Source organism: Metopolophium dirhodum, chromosome 9, assembly GCF_019925205.1.
Source record: "Metopolophium dirhodum isolate CAU chromosome 9, ASM1992520v1, whole genome shotgun sequence".
Taxonomy (NCBI): Eukaryota; Metazoa; Arthropoda; class Insecta; order Hemiptera; family Aphididae; genus Metopolophium; species Metopolophium dirhodum.
This window is the reverse complement of record NC_083568.1, coordinates 2,283,417-2,295,576: the sequence shown is the minus strand read 5'-3', so window position 1 is coordinate 2,295,576 and position 12,160 is coordinate 2,283,417. Positions and strand designations below refer to the sequence as shown.

The window sequence follows — 12,160 nt, the reverse complement described above, 5'->3', positions numbered from 1 at the left end:
AAACTTTGAAATCAGATGGTATTAATTATGTTCGTTATAACTTATAAATCATGTTTATCTTAGTTATATGGGCTGATTGTAGTCGTATGACGAATTTTAAAACGTAAAAAGTGAACTTCAAGTCAACGTGTAGGTAATTTATTTCCGTGTATACATTTAATATTAATTGTTATTTATATACTATGATAGATAACGATGTAATTGTCAACTTGACAAATAATTAATGTATTAACGTATATTTTGATATGTAATTTTCGTCTATACATCAAGTGATAACTCTTAAAATTAATTTTTTGTAAAATATTTGATTGAGGTTTATTGTCACAAATTACGATGGGCTTGTTGTCACATGCGTGACATAAGACGTACGTTACCCCAGCCCCCCCCCCCCCAATTTGACATTAACAATTTTTTTTGCGCCAATAATTAGTACTCGATTCCTGTGGATTCCTGAACACACTTTTATAATTCCTGTTCTGACGGTTTTCCCGGAAAGTCAAATTTTCCTTGAGTGGGGCTGGGGTAACGTTACTCCAGCCCCACCCACCTTTCAAATTTAACTTTTCCGAGGTCTTAAGACAGTCACTACTAGCATTTTGGAAATGCATATATTCATAGATATTCTTCTTTGGGAAGGTAAATAATATATATTATTTTTACTACTAAATATGTGTTTGAAATTTGTGTTAAATAATTGTTTTACTTATCTATTATAATATTTAAATGGGTGAAGATGCCATTTCCAGCCTACAGAGTAGTGAGGCAGCAACCATTTTTAAAATTAAGCTGTGTGACATCCCAAAACTAATAAAAGTAAAATCCACAGTATATGAACTAAGAGGTGTTTTGGCATTTCAACGCCCTAAAAGTTCATTGAGAAATTCGGTTGGACACTATACAACATACGCAAAAAGAGGATCTAAAAATTGGGAACTGTATGATGACCTCAAGAAAATTCCTGTCCAAGTAAAAGAACAAACGATAGTACCAGTTGAATTTTTATTTTATTCAGTTAAAAAACTAATTAGATTTAAGATTTTTAAAAGTTGTACTTTCATCAATATAGACATATAAAAATTTATTTTTTGTATAAAATTAATTAACATACTGTTTTTTAACTACTATTGCAATTATTTACGGAAGCAATAAAAAAAGATATTAACCTATAAATTATATATTATAAAAAAATACGTAAATTTGGGGTACACGTAACTGTATTAATTATATGCCATAGTTTAGATGTATCAAAATATTAATCTTTAACAATAAAATAAAAATCTGTGCTCTATAGAATATATCATATATATTAATACATATTATGTACATATATAATACCATTTAATCACATCCCTACAAAATAACAACGTTTTTAAGCATTATTGTAGTTGTAATATGTAGAGTGACAATACAAAACTTTTGGTCTTCAACATATTTTCAAGGAGTCATTATAAAAGTGTGGTCAGGAATCCACAGGAATCGAGTACTAATTATTGGCGCTTAAAAAATTGCAAAAAGTTAAATTTGAAAGGTGGGTGGGGCTGGAGTAACGTTACCCCGGCCCCACCCGAGGAAAATTTGACTTTCCGGGAAAACCGTCAGAGCAGGAATTATAAAAGTGTGGTCAGGAATTCACAGGAATCGAGTACTAATTATTGGCGCAAAAAAATTGTTAATGTCAAATTGGGGGGGGGGGGGCTGGGGTAACGTACGTTGACATAAGGGTCAAAATAAATATTATTTAAATTTGTTACATTTTACTAACTTGTAGTTTTTATAGATTTATATATGTTTTACTTATTTATAGATTTAATTTGTTTGCATTGAGTATTTCTAAATTTGACACAAATTTAACATTGATGTTAATTACAAATTTTTATTTTATTAATCGCTTTAACTATTTTAGAAGTTACTAGTAAAATTACGAAACTAATACAAACGCACGCAGTTACGCATATGTGGAATATATTATGTTTCACAGTTACGAGCTACAATAATCGCTACAGAAACGAAGTATGCCGGTAATCGTTATCTTCGACTCCGACCACTGCCCAGAAGGCAGAAATAAATAATTTGATCAGATTTTAGAAGAAATCCCATAAAATATATAATATATAAATATATTTATATTTATATTGATATTTTATACATTATACTGACATTATTCAGTCAATATAACTAAATTATATTGAAATATATTTCTAAAATATTATTAAAATGTACTAAAATTTAATATGTTTTCGCGGGCCATACAAAATTGCTTCGCGGTCCGCGAGTTGTCCACCACAAATGTTAGCTACCATTTAATTTATCTGGGACGGGGCTAACCCCGTGTTGATAAGACAACCAACCCTGAAGCGGGGTATAAGTTGTCACAAAAAAACCATAATTTTTTTTTTTTAATATAAAAAAATCATCAGACTTAACATAAGTTTTTTATTTTTTTTCAGTATGTTCTCCAGATGACACTTTAAATAATGTGACAAACAGAACATAAAAAAAAATATAATAGTGAAAACAGTGACAACTAGCCACGGTTTACTCTACTCGTATACATCGGTGTAATACTGCGAAAGTCTTTCGACCGCGTTTTTCTACAGTATATAGCTGCGCGTCACTCACTTTTTGTTCGTGTCCAACTTGACGTCCTTGAATATCATCGTTATGTTGTCCTTGCTGCTCGTCGTCATCTGGTAACATTGTATACCACGTAGACATTGGCGATCCTGTTGCAGGGGCGCGTGCATGACGAACGGTGGTCCGATGGCGGTGACCACTCTGTACACAGCCCGTCTGCCAAGACCGACGGCCGGCACCATTTTCCCACCGGCCCACACCACTGAGTCCAACTTGACCAACTGTCCGCCGGTGCCGGACGGACCGACGGTGCCGACTTTCTTCCATGCCCTCGTATAGCCATCTAAAGCAGAGAGGGAGACAAAAAGTTTAAAAAAAAAACCCTGCACTTAGTGAAGTACAAATTGTGTATAGGTATAGGTGTGTATACATAGTAGATAGACGAAGTACGCGTGAGAGGAGAGAAAAAACTTTTTACTCCGTCTTTAAACTAATTTATCTGTGGCAGAAAGAGGAAAAAAAAATGCAACAAAAGACGTTTAGTGTTTTATATCGTCGACAAAACAAAAAATAAAATAACGGTGCACCTCTGAAATAAAAAACCACTTTATATCTGCTAACCGACAATGCATATATATATATATATATTTAAGGTCGCGGCGATCTTTACACAAAGTTTTAATTGCGTTCTGGGTCGACCGGAGCTGATATTATGCGTATAGACATATATATATTACACGGTGCAGCTGTATGCGTATATATATTATTATATTATTTTCGGTCCGAGGGAAACCGTTTCGCACCTGACCGTCCACCCCGTGTCCACGTTATACAATACGTGACCGTCAACATTTTAATAAAAAGTTTTGCATCATCTATTCAAAAGCGGTATTCCTCGGGGCACGTGAACCAATATTTTACTTCGAAACGTCCCGGCCTCTGGACGTATTGTACACGGTTTATCGATTCGGACGACTAAATACGGCGCGACGTATTCTGGTGCCGTCGGGGTGAGTATAGACGACTGACGGCGGCGGAGAATTTCAAAAATATTATGTCGTAGTCGTTGTCTTCGTCTCGCCGTAATAATTTTTTCCGACCATCTGTTTCGCGAAAACAAAACGGATTAGAACACCGGTGGTCTTGCTGCACAGTCGCAATATCGTATACACTTTTGTTCCTTTTTCGTTTCATCATCATCAATCACAAACACACAGCTAGCACACACACACACACACACACACACACACACACACACACACATATGCACACCCATACATACTGTAATACCATACTATATAGCAACACTGCGATGTAATAACATTTTAAGAACTTTCAAATGCGAGCTAATAAAACTAAAACGATATATTTTATTTTAGTATTATACATTTTGTAATGTCGCTAAGACCACTTTGATGTGATAATATTATTTAATATTTTATTTTTAAATATTTTGATGTTTCGACGACATTAAACATGTTTTTTTTAAACAACATCACTGCTTCAATCTGAAATATACAAAGTGATTTATTAACGCAAAAACAGTTCTATCAATATAATAGATCGTCGACCGTTATGTATAGAGTATATTAATTTAGTGTTTACACAATATGATATTATTATAATATACAAACGAGTGTTTTATCTGCAAAATTGGGAGGAAATTATCATAATAATAATGTTAATACAATATGATCATGTACCTATTATGTACACTGCGCGCCGGGTGTGATTTTTAATTTATTTTCGAAGACTCGACTCGAAAATAATCAAAGGTATCGAGGGAAAATGATTATAATATCGTAGCTGCAACAGCACCCGTGGTTGTCCAATAAAATTAATCACCAGCGCCGCGCCGGTGGTTTTTTTTTTATAGGTACTCGATATTTCAAATCGTGTGTATTGCTGTTCGGGCTTAATGACTCGTTCATCCGGTAAATCATTCGTTTAATGGACTACGCGGGAGGTCAAAATATATATAATATTATATTGGAGACCCTAAATAAACGAATAAAGATGAGACCGACTGCGTGTTGCAGACGAACGTGCGCCGCGTACCCTACGATCTCACCGGCGCACAATATAATAATATATGACATTAATTCCCACAACGGTTGTGTACGATATCGTAGGACTGGCGATATTTCAAATTTTGATACCAGTATTTGGTATTATTGTTTACTACCGGTATCTACGGTATTACTGGTTATACCGTACTCGGCAAGTACCCGAAAGTACCATACACATTGGTAAATATCGAAAGCACTGTACGTCCGTACTTCGGTTGTCGGTATTTTCAAAGATTTTTAAAATGTTTCGACCTAGAAAAATCTTACATATATTTTAAAAATTATGTTTATAATTATTATATGATTACCTATATGTATTTTAAGTTATAAATTAATAATATGGTATTTTCGGTAATTGCCATGGCATGGTATTTATGGAAACGACAGTATAATTACCGAATCAAGGTATACCGGTATTCTAAATCTAAAATACCGAATATGCAGGAAACAGGTGTTTTTTAAACACCTGATGGTATAATTACCGTTATTCCAAAAATACCAACAGGCCTACGTAATGTCTATAGCAATATATAGTTGCAGCAATAATAATAATATACTCTATATTATATCATAATATGTTACAACCAAAACGCATTATATTCCTGTACTACATTTATATATATATTACACCACAATTACAGTGATCCACTTGTCACGTACTGTACAGCAGAGTGACATCCACTTGCCCACCTTTTTTTATTTTAAATATAATATATAAAAAGTAATTTATTTTATATTATACGTGTAGCGATTTTTTATTCAGACGTTCAGTTATTCGAGTCACTTAAGTGACTAAAAATTATAAAAAAAAAAAATTTGAAAATATCGATTAGAACAAAAGATATTTTATCTGTCAGGTATTCCTGTTACATCCTGTACATTATATAAATATACTTTTCTTTCTTATCTGCCAATTTTTCACGATCAGCACATTTCCGAAATGATGTGCACAGCTATTCGTTTATACGTTTTCCGTCGTAAAAAAATATAGCAAATACTATATAGGTAGGTACGTGCACAACTGTATAATATAGTTATACGCGTATAGTACCGCTGTTGCAGACGCCATAATTCTAACCGGTAATACCGCGGTACATGTCAATTTTTCACCGATTCGGAAACCGTGGTCCATATACCGTGACCACTGCTCTGACCATCGCCCTTAAATAGTAGCATGCACGTCAACGAGAATATTATATTTTAGACGCGTATTTCTATATTAAACTTTGCCTGTGTCGTCCTATATATACATCCGGTATACTCGTCCTATCTGCGACCACGCCATATACGTTATGTAATGTGCAAATTTTTTTTTTCACAAATATCGCAATAAATAAACGTGTTCGGGGATCCCGTTGCCTCGCACTCCCTCTCGCATGTCCATGGTTACTTTATCTAATAGTGTTTTGGGTTTAACGACATAAACGTGGTAATAAAATTTTGTTCGGATTCTATATAATATTATGAGATACACGCAACTACAAGAGTTTTATTTATTATTTTCCACACCTAAAATTGAATATACGATTTATGTACGTATTGATTTTTTTCATTTTAACTATACTGCAGTAATCTCCATGAAACTTACATTTTTCGGTAGACTGGAAAGTTTTTGAAGCAAAGTATATTATATTATAATAGTTTCAAAGATTTTTGAGGTTTATTCGTCAAACAACAGTTAAGTCAACTAAAATATTTGCATTACTTACATTGTTTTACTCTCTTCACACTTCAAATCATTTGAATCATTAATTGGGATTTCACATTAAAATATAGGGTTTAATTTGTAAACGAGTCCTTTCGGTTTTTAGTTTATCATTTATAACTCATTCTACAATGTACAAAGGCTTGATATTAAAATAAATATATATGGATTTTTTCAAGAATATATTTTTACAATGCAAAATAATTTTAATATTTTTGGTAAAAATATAAAGGATAATACATAAGTTGTTTGTGTACCTACACTAAACACTTATAAAAACCGAATAATATACACACGAGTATTCTTTTAAATTAAAAACAACATAATATAGTCAATTTCCTCTCTAGACACATATATTGAATATATAATATCAACAGCATCGTCAATCTATATTATACGGACTATACGTGGTCAATAAAAAACATTTCTAAATTAGCGTATAACCATTTATAAATGGTGAAATTTTTTAACGTACAATAATTTTTTATCATAATTTACTGATGTCTTATCAAATAATATGTACATTTATTATAATTCATATAAAAGATTAACACACAAAACTCGCGTCTCAGATTTTGCCGACCAAACCGAACTCCGATAACGAATGATTTAAGGTTGTTAAAAACGAAATGACTGTAAGATTGAGAAAATATTGTTTTCAGCGTTATTGAAAAAAAAACATCGGTTGTCCGAACAAAAGAGTATATTATTGTTTCGTTTCTATTGAAATCCTACTCATCCGGTGCGCAAGACCGAGATTTCACCACAAATACTGTTATAGTACGACAATATTTTTTCCCAAACAATATATCGAGTTGAATTTTTTTTAAACTATAGGTACCTCCTATATTGTTTCGATTCGTATTGTTCTTAGTTTTGTTATTGTTATCATTATTTTATGCGTACGCGTACGTGTGTGTGTTGGGGGCTTGTACAAGTGATATGGAACGCGTATACCTACAATGATTAACGGGTGCACACACACGGCGGAAGCAAATTGTTTCGTACACGGTCACGCCCCTATAAAAAGTATAATATATTATATGTTCAACGCGTAAAATGCAACTGAAATTTTTACGTTTATAATATATTATTTTAAACTTTAACTCGTGTTCTGCACTCGAGAAGTCTCGAGACGACTCCCTCGCCGGGACGTTTACTGACAGTGTAGTACGTGTAAGTATATGTGTAGCGCGCACACGTCATCGATTTACAATAAATGTTTTGGCGAAAATGTTGAGATAAAACATCTAAAAGCCCGTCAAATATCCAGTTACTTGATCTAATTTAAAGTTTGCGAAAAAAAAGTTGTGCAATCGGGGATGTGTTTTTTTTTTCATGCATACGAGTTGGATTACTTTTTTAATTCAAAAAATATAAAAAAAAATGTGAATAAATATAATACCTAATAATAATAATAATAATAATACGTGTATATTATATTTATGGGAAACGAGAATAATAAATTGAAACAACACAGACACCAAACATTTTTTTTTTTTATTGAATTGGGTCAGTTGTGAAATTGAATAGGTGGTGGTCGTGTGTATTAAAAAAAAAAACCCAAACCTATACATCATACGACATGCGCTTACAAATGGATACAATGTTAATATTGAAACACTATATCCAGCAGAAGTACTGCTGTAGCGTTCGGTCGACTTCGTTTCAACCGAAGGAAATCGTTGAATCGCACTTCATTGTGCCCGTGCATATTATAATATGAATATATGTTGTCAGCGTATTATAACCCCTTGACGCTATTTCAGAAAACGAGTCATTTAAGGGTGTTGAAGTCGGCCAGCTATTTATCAAAGGGTAAAAATGTGGGCAATTTTTAGTGGCGGCGGCCACCGCACACGACTGTAGACCGTATGGAAAGAATAAAATCAAACCATTTCAACGGTCAAAACGACAAAAACGAATATACATGAAAAGCGATCGCGCCTCGTGGAATAGTCCCAGTTTGATCATTCCGTTTAAATTTGAAAGAGGAGAACTTTATTCAGCCCGTATTGGACTCTGATTTTTGAATTTACTTTGAAAAACGCTAGAAAAATCTTTTTAAAATACTCAACAATTTGCGACCATTATTTAGACGCCTATTATACAGCGTCTGAAAATCGAAGTTCTGCAATGTCGCCTGTATAAAGTCAACAAAAATATCTTCAAAATATCTGACTATTTTACTGTGTAACATTTTATGAGGAGCGAGAGTTTTTCCTGTAAAAACACGTCAGTTCCGACACCCTTAAGCCTTGAGGCCATATCATACAGTCGATGCGTGTGCAGTTTCGGAAGAAAAACGCACTGAGATTATTTGGACGAATAAATTATAATCTCACTTTGTGGGAGTTTTAATTCTCTACGATGAATCATTTAGTGTCTTTAAATGATTTAATTAATGATAGAGGGTTAAAGTAAGTAGGTATATTTCATAGCGAAATCCGCAAGGAGTTTAAAAATACAACGAGCTGAAGTGGTATTAGTGTAAATATTTTAGTAATTTTTCCACTCTCTCGAAAGGGTCTCGAAAGGGCCTTCACTTGTGAATGGGAAACGCTGCGTCCGGATTAAGGCACTCTTTTTTTTTTTTAAATAACATTTTTATTATTTTTTTTAAAACGCATTTACCGTTTGACGATCGACTATTAAATTAGAGAACACGAGAACCGCTCGCAAACCCGGTTTTCGAGGAGTAAAATGTTAAGCGCGCGCGAAGGGCCTATCGCATAATGCGCGTATAGCTATAATATATTGCTTACTTAGGTACCAACCCAAGTTAAATATTTTAAGTCTGCAGCTGCAGTGCATAATGTATATAATGGCTGTAAATAAGCTACTTAGATACGCGCGCGCCACATTCCTGCACACTAGAAAATAACAAGGCGATACGTTTGTAAAGGCTACGCGGAAATTCTGTCTCGCAGCTGTGAGGAAGTTTATTAAACCGCATTAAAGTCGACGTAGAGGGCTGTTCGCGTGTACGCATTGTATAATACACTGTTGCGATTGTGTGTAGGTACAGGACGTATTGAAAGCGATACACAATGTTATATAATAATAATAATAATGCGTATTATTTATGGTGTATACGCCATATAATATAACATGATAGTAATATTATATTATATACGTACGCGTGATGCAGTACCCCTACATAAATCTAATTTCCATCATCAGGTCTTATCATTATTTTAGTTTATTTTTTAATTTACTTTTTTTTTTTGTTTTACTTGTAAATCCAACGTGACATTTTAGAACTTAAAATTTTAATTCCGCATAAATGTTTAACAACAGTGATATGGCATGGTTTATAGATAACGATAACGACTAAATACTACTATTTTATTATAGGCAGAGGTATCTATGAAAATTGATTTGAATAATCTGTGCACTCAAATTAATACGCATCTGTATCTGCAGTTCACATTACTTTAAAATAGTAATAGTATTATAATATTATACTATTTAACGTGTGCCTAACTATATTAATAAGTTTAGCATTGTGCATTTAGAAAATACATTTTAGGATCGTATTTGGCACGTAATTAATTTGTTAATTCGGCTTTTGTGAAATCATAAGATGCCCTATAACAAAGCGCTAATAAATCTTTGCACGTTCGATTACACACATATAATAGGTATATAATATTATGAATATGATTTAACCGTGGTATAAAGAAAAACACACAATAGCCGCGTATTTTTATCAAAACAAAAATATGAACGTAAACCGCACTTTTGACGTACACGTATACACGTCAACTATATGCCATTGTTATAAGTAATAACCTATATATACTTCCAGTTCGTCACTTAAAACTTTTATTAAAACAGGGTCATCCGGTGTCATAAGTGTTTCCGACTAGTTATGTTATTAATTTGCTGAAAGTGTCAAAGTTTGTGAATGGTTTAAAAGTAATTAGGTTATTTTTGAAATTTAAAGGAAACAACGAGGCACATTGTGTGCGTACGTAACGGGCGAGGAGTAAACAACAACGTTATGTGTTTTTAGTATAATATCAGTTTCATTAAATTAAAATGGGAACACGCCATTGCACTAACGTCATCCGGTGTGAAATGTTGTCACAAAGGAAACGCAAACAAACGACGGAAAAAATCGGACGAACAACAATTGTGAAAAGATGAAAAGGAAATACACATTTTAACCATATAAAGTTCATAAGTATCATGAATCAGAACTAAAACGTGAGCGGGGTAAGGTTCCGGGGCTCGCGGTGGTGTGATCTCTAAACCGGGACCCTTGAATTTCGTCCGAAATAATAATAATATATATATTTATCAGGATAGTATGCAAAATATGAACACGCTCGTAAAACCACATTTTCGGGCAATAAAGTAAACGCATATATCACACGGGGTACGGGTGTTTTACGCTTTACTGCGGTGTGGAAAAAAAAATTACTCATGACAGTGTTATAATAAAATATTATCGTGTTATCAGTCAAACGTATGTACTACGTGAGGACGATTGTCGATATAGATGACAGAGCGTGAGACGAATTATTGGACTACAGAATATAGCGAGAACAGTCAAGTGAGAGAGACGCGAAGGATGGAGTTCCCGACGGGCGACTACCACGTCGGATGTAAGAGTGTAATATAATAATAACGAAGTATTTTTCCATTTTCGTTTTGTTTTTTCTTTCGATATGACAGCTTTTCGGAAAACGTCACCGCGTGTTATACTCTGCCGCGCGCAGTTACATTTCATATCGCGCAGCACAATTATTGTGTGTCGTTTCCGCGGCTATGCTATAGATAAATTTGAATAGATGTATATAATGATGTTATATATATATATATATAGGGTCACTCGCAGATAGAATTTTATAAACACTTATAACACGGCGAACGGTGGTGCAGTCTCCGCCAAGACGATGATATTAAAACTCGAGTTAACGGACCGCGAAATGCGATGCACTACGAAGAAACAGACTACCATATATACATATATATAAAAACAAAACATGTATTGTATACACGAAAATGCGGTCGGAAAACTTCCGAAATAGATAAGAGAACTCGCGCCGCGCATCGGACGAGAGTAAGATACTATACATAGCGATAACGCTATTAAATGTCGCTCAAAAACTTATTCGAATAGAATCGCAGGACGCGAAATGCGTACGCAGGAAAAACAACACTTCATGCTTCAATGTTTACCGCCCTTAAACACCGGGCCTAGCGTATACCCACTGCACCCCCCCCCCCCCCCCCCCCCAAAATCGTATATTATTATATTGTGTATACAAGGTATGGCGTATTATGTACCATCATCGTTCCCGGTATGTATTTATATAACATCGGGGTCTTTCAACAAAAAGTCAAATACCTGTAGGATATACAGGGTGATTCACCGAGCATGCTCACCCCCATTTTTTAATTGAATAATAACTGTATTCAATTTCTGAGTTTTGGAATTTTTAAATATTTTTCATGACCATATTTTCGAAAGATACAGATTTTTTGACTTTTGTGCTACATAAAGCTGGGTCCACACTAGGACGAACATTGTTGTCGAACATGTTCGTTGAGAATGTTTCACCTAGTCTGTACGTGTTTCTTAGCGATACAAACTTCTTTATCAAACAAGACCCCCTGTATTTTTACTGTAAATTATTTAGTAGATCATTTTTTTTTGGGATAATGTTGATGTACCTAATTCAAAAATTAATCGAGTAGTTTTTCAGTCATTAAAATGTTTACACATTTATAGTCCTTAAAAATGGTTTTACAAAAATATAAAATATATGTAATACCGGATCTAGAATTTAATAGATTTGGA

The 12,160-nt window shown here is 33.8% G+C and overlaps 1 protein-coding gene across 4 annotated transcripts in view; it reads right to left on the bottom strand.

Moving 5' to 3' along the window:
• LOC132952740 (glutamate receptor ionotropic, NMDA 3A-like) overlaps window positions 1-12,160 on the bottom strand; it is a 169,065-nt gene that overhangs the window by 8,626 nt on the left and 148,279 nt on the right. For all 4 annotated transcript variants that reach the window (XM_061025147.1, XM_061025146.1, XM_061025149.1 and 1 more), the window contains one exon: window positions 2,620-2,917. In XM_061025147.1, coding sequence (XP_060881130.1) covers window positions 2,620-2,917 — 298 coding nt within the window. The remainder of the gene's footprint in view (window positions 1-2,619; window positions 2,918-12,160) is intronic.